General features: G+C 35.3%; 1 protein-coding gene across 1 annotated transcript in view; it reads left to right on the top strand.

The window, feature by feature from the left end:
- Positions 1-541: 541 nt before the first annotated feature.
- The window catches only part of LOC106937952 (nuclear GTPase SLIP-GC-like), a 20,727-nt gene continuing 16,522 nt past the window's right edge, over positions 542-4,746 (top strand). The window contains exons 1-8 of the mRNA XM_015019718.1: positions 542-798; positions 900-981; positions 1,255-1,367; positions 1,520-1,552; positions 1,677-1,715; positions 1,928-1,952; positions 2,047-2,133; positions 2,469-2,562. Coding sequence (XP_014875204.1) covers positions 915-981; positions 1,255-1,367; positions 1,520-1,552; positions 1,677-1,715; positions 1,928-1,952; positions 2,047-2,133; positions 2,469-2,562 — 458 coding nt within the window. The 5' untranslated portion in view covers positions 542-798; positions 900-914. The remainder of the gene's footprint in view (positions 799-899; positions 982-1,254; positions 1,368-1,519; positions 1,553-1,676; positions 1,716-1,927; positions 1,953-2,046; positions 2,134-2,468; positions 2,563-4,746) is intronic.

Genomic DNA, 4,746 nt, shown 5'->3' with positions numbered 1-4,746 from the left:
TTTTGGCCAGGGTTCAACCGTTCATGGTGAGTCCCCTTATTTTTCAGTACGTTTATTTACAATTTGTACTTTTTTTTTCTTTGTTTGCATGTAGGTTTAATTTGTCAATTGCTTGCATGATTTGGTTTAGTTTGTTCAGTGCTTTGCTCGTCTTGCTTTTCGTTTGCTTTGCATGTTTTCTTTGGTTGGGTTGCAGTATTTTGTTTTTTGTTTTCTGCATGGTTCTTTTTGTTTAGTTATTAATTGGGTTTGAAAACAACTTGCCGCTGAAGAGCTGATGTGCAGTATGTATTTTGTGAAGTTTGTACACTGTCTTTAACATACATATTCTATTGTTGTAGGCCTATTTTAAACTTTTGGAAAAAAATAAATTATTAAATTCTCTTTTTTAAACATTATGATCCACCTCTCTTTGTTGTCCCGACCTGGCGTGGCCTTTTTGTAGATATTGGAAGTTGAATAGTCCTGGGGCCAAGATCTCAGGTGGTAATATTTAAAAATGTAATGATAGACACTGCAATTGCCACATTTCATACAGTTTTAATATCTGCTAGAATATTTCTGAACCAATTAATTGGCTAAACTCAGTTTGTTTTACAGTGTGGACGCCTCTAGCTGTTTTCCATTGCTGCTCCTCTTTTTGTCAACCAAACCACACCTTCCTGTTTCTCATTTCCTTGCTGTTCACCATTTTGAATGTCAAACTTTGAAGAATCAACTTGACTTTTGTGAAACGGCTTTGAGACAATTTTTCTCTTCTTCATCTGAAGCCTGAAGCCATAATTTCATTCATTCTAGGCGAGTTTCTTTTTAATCAAATTTAAAAAATTAAATGCCTATGTGAAACAATACATGCATACATAAAATATATCATTATGATTTTATGATTTATCTTCCAGTCTCTGTTCTTGGTCATGGATGACTTTGTTCGTGACACACTGGCCCAGGCTGGTCTGAGCGACTTGATTGAAATATTTAAAGGTAATGTATTACACTGTTACTTTTGTCATCATAGGATAATGTCACAAGAAAGTTAAAAAGACATGGATTCACAAATGCCTGTTAAATATATTACAATAATAATGTTTTGGACTCAAAGATAAATGTGACCATGGATATGGCATTTAAGTGCTTGTAGTAAAAAGTCACTTTATTCTGCTTTTTAAGGACACATAGCGTCTCCCGGAGGACAAAGGGACAAACTGTTCAAATATTGGCATGACTGATTTCTAATGAGATGTTCTTTGATTACAGATGAAGGGATTGATACAGAAACTTTTTATATGCTTCAGGATGCAGACATCGAAAAGTTGATTCCAAAAATGGGACCAAAGTTAAAATTCAAAAATTTACTCAAACGGTTAAAGGTATGTCCTGTGCTTTAAAAAAAAACTTTCACTAGTGTGGATATATGCTTTTACATATTATTATTATTATTATTATTATTATTATTATTATTATTGATAAAATATCCCATTGATAATAAAGACTGAACAGATTTGGAAAAATGTTTTACTAGGCAGAACAAACCCCAAATCATTTTCCAACACATGTAACTTAAACATATTCTTATTTTAGTTTAAAGTGAAGTATTTTATCCTAACATCTGTGATATGGCTACTTAGCTTTAGTGTTCAATTAAAAAAAGCTTTTTACTATGGTTATTTTATTTGCAGGGTCACCAGAAAGGTGAAGAAGAAACTGGTATGACTGAGGTATATATTTGTGTGTGTATTATAAGATCATAAATGTGTATTGTGATTTTGTTGAAGAGTATAGCTTTGTTTGTCTATTTGGAAAATGTATAATCAGTACAATCAGTTTAATGAAAATGCCACAGCAACAAAATAAACATTTTGAACTTTTAAGTTATTTTATAATGGAAAAGCATTTTTAAGTTTAGTCAAACTTTTCTGTTCATCTTCAGGTTTTACCTTCTACAAGTGGCACAGGTGAGAAATACAAGATCTTAGTCAAAATCTTTTCATGTACATTGACATAAAACGGCTAATAATAAATCAATACGAGTAACTTTTTGTTTTTTAGAACAAGGAAAACGAAAATCTGGCCAACAGTTGGGCAACAAAGGACAACCATCAGCAAAAAGGAAGTGTGAGACAAATTCGTCAACAGGTATTTGTTTTTATACACATTGTACCAACATAAAAATAATAATATTGGTATAGTTAAATTATAGCTCAACTTTTCATGTCTTTTTATTGTGGGTTATCAATGATTCTATTGCATCAGTTTTTTCATATTCCTAAAGTTTGTTCCAGATTTATGGTGCATAGAAGCTGAATGCTGTTTCTAATTGAAAAAATTAACATTTTAACAGTGAATATTTGTATACTAAATATTTTTCATTTTGTTTCATACATAACAGCACATATGTCACAATGAGTCTGTAGATTAAGAAATTCTAAAAAATGCAATTTTTTATATTGTACTTATATTTTTATTTATAGAAAGAGAAGCAAAGATATTAAGTGAAGTGAGAAACATTATGGGGGACATCTCTGCCAAGTTACAAGATGACAGTGATCTCAATAAGTTCTTGAAGTAAGTAGATTTTAAGATGGAAATAAACTAAGAATAAAGATTAAAAACATTCCTGAAAATCTAGAGATGCAATTTTACAGAGTACTTAAATGTTAGCATTTTCTTTTTTTTTCTTTTTAACATTTGAGTTTTTGTTAAACCTTCCTATATTTTGTCTTATACACTTTAAAGCTGACTAAAAATGACTAAATTTTCTACAGAAAAAAAATCAAGAATCTGGAGCGGGAAAAGAGGGAGCTGGTTGGTGTGTTTGGTAAAACTGGAGCTGGAAAGACGTCTTTGATAAATGCTGTCCTTGAGAAGAATCTTTTACCCTGTGGACCTGTCAAAGCCTGCACCTCAGTCATGATTAAAGTAGAAGCTAACATGCACAATGAAAAATACGAGGCAGAGATTGAATTCATTTCACCTGAGGTAAGCTAAAAACATGTTCGTGAAAGTATTTTGAAAATTCAAACTTTGTAATTTTACACATCACTTGAAAAGCAATTTATATTTTTATTAGGACTGGGAAGATGAATTAGGATCACTGCTTTGTATCATTGAAAAAAGAGATAAAAAAATACAAGACAATGATGATTATACTCGTGAAGAATACCGTGATGCTCTTGATAAGCTGTCGGCTCTGTATGGAGAAGAATGGAGAGACAAATCTTGTAAACAACTCATGGACCGCAAGTGTTTCAACATTTCAGAATTTCTACATTCAACACCAAAAACTTTGGTCTTTAATTCAGTAAGATACAAACATTCTATTAACAGTAATTTTGTGTAGCAATGTGATGGTCTTCTTTCAATACATGTGCCTGGGGAACAGAACCAAACAAAATACATTGGTGTTGGTAACAGCTGAAGGCACTGAAATGTCAAAGCTGTGTTGCTCAGTAGGGTTTAAATGCTGAAATTCAACAGGTGACATTAATTACATGCACACTGCTTTTGCATACAAAAAACTTAAGAAACATATCTGTGTGTATGTATATATTATGGAAAAAATGCTGAGGAAAATTTTCACCTTTCACTGTCATTCAGAGCTCCCAAGGGGTCCAGCCCACAACGTGCTGCTGTGAACGAAGTAACCCTCTGTGGGAGAGAGGCTTTTAGGTCAGAATAGGTAGTTTAATTAATTAGCATTATGAAATATTAACACATTAAAATTTTCAGATTTAACATGAATTTAACACATTAACATAAGTTAATGTTAATGTGTTAAATTTGTCAGAGAGCAAGAGAAAAATGTGTGTATATATATATAAATTCCCCTCTCACCCTCCATGGGTGGTCTCTTTCATCCTCTGAGCTCGGGTCCTCTACCAGAAGCCTGGGAGCTTGAGGGCTCTGCGCAGTATCTTGGCTGTGCCTAGAACTGCACATTTCTGGACTGAGATGTCTGATGTTCCTGGGATCTGTTTGAGCCACTGCTCCAGTTTGGGGGTGACTGCCCCAAGGGCCCCGATGACCACAGGCACCACTGTGGTCTTCACCTTCTAAGCCTTCTCCAGTTCCTCTCTGAGGCCCTGGTATTTCTCCAGTTTCTCGTGCTCCTTTTTCCTGATGCTGCAATCACTTGGTATTGCTACATCCACCACAACGGCTTTCCTCTGTTCTTTATCCACCACCACAATGTCCAGTTGGTTCGCCATTACCATCTTGTCTGTCTGGATCTGGAAGTCTGGATCTGGAAGTCCCACAGGATCTTAGCTTGGTCATTCTCCACCACCTTTGGGGGTGTCCCCCATTTTGACCTCGGGGCTTCCAGTCCATATTCTGCACAGATGTTCCTGTACACTATGCCCGCCACTTGGTTATGTCGTTCCATGTATGCTTTCCCTGCCAGCATCTTGCACTGGCAAGATGCACTGGCACTGTTATGTGCTGGACTGTCTCAGAGGCCTCCTTGCACAACCTACACCTTGGGTCTTGTCTGGTGTGGTAGATCTGAGCCTCTATTGCTCTGGTGTTTAGGGCCTGTTCCTGTGCAGCCAGGATGAGGGCCTCTGTGCTGTCCTTGAGTCCAGCTTTCTCCAGCCATTGGTAGGATTTCCTCATATCAGCCACTTCAGTTATTTGTCGGTGGTACATCCCATGTAGGGGCTTGTCTTCCCATGATGGTTCCTCCAGCACCTGTATATATATATATATATATATATATATATATATATATATATATATATATATATATAT

Source organism: Poecilia latipinna, unplaced genomic scaffold (assembly GCF_001443285.1).
Source record: "Poecilia latipinna isolate Pla-1442-1.1 unplaced genomic scaffold, P_latipinna-1.0 Scaffold2472, whole genome shotgun sequence".
Lineage (NCBI taxonomy): Eukaryota > Metazoa > Chordata > Actinopteri > Cyprinodontiformes > Poeciliidae > Poecilia > Poecilia latipinna.
Note: the sequence above shows the minus strand (reverse complement) of the source record. Positions and strands in the feature narration are given on the sequence as shown.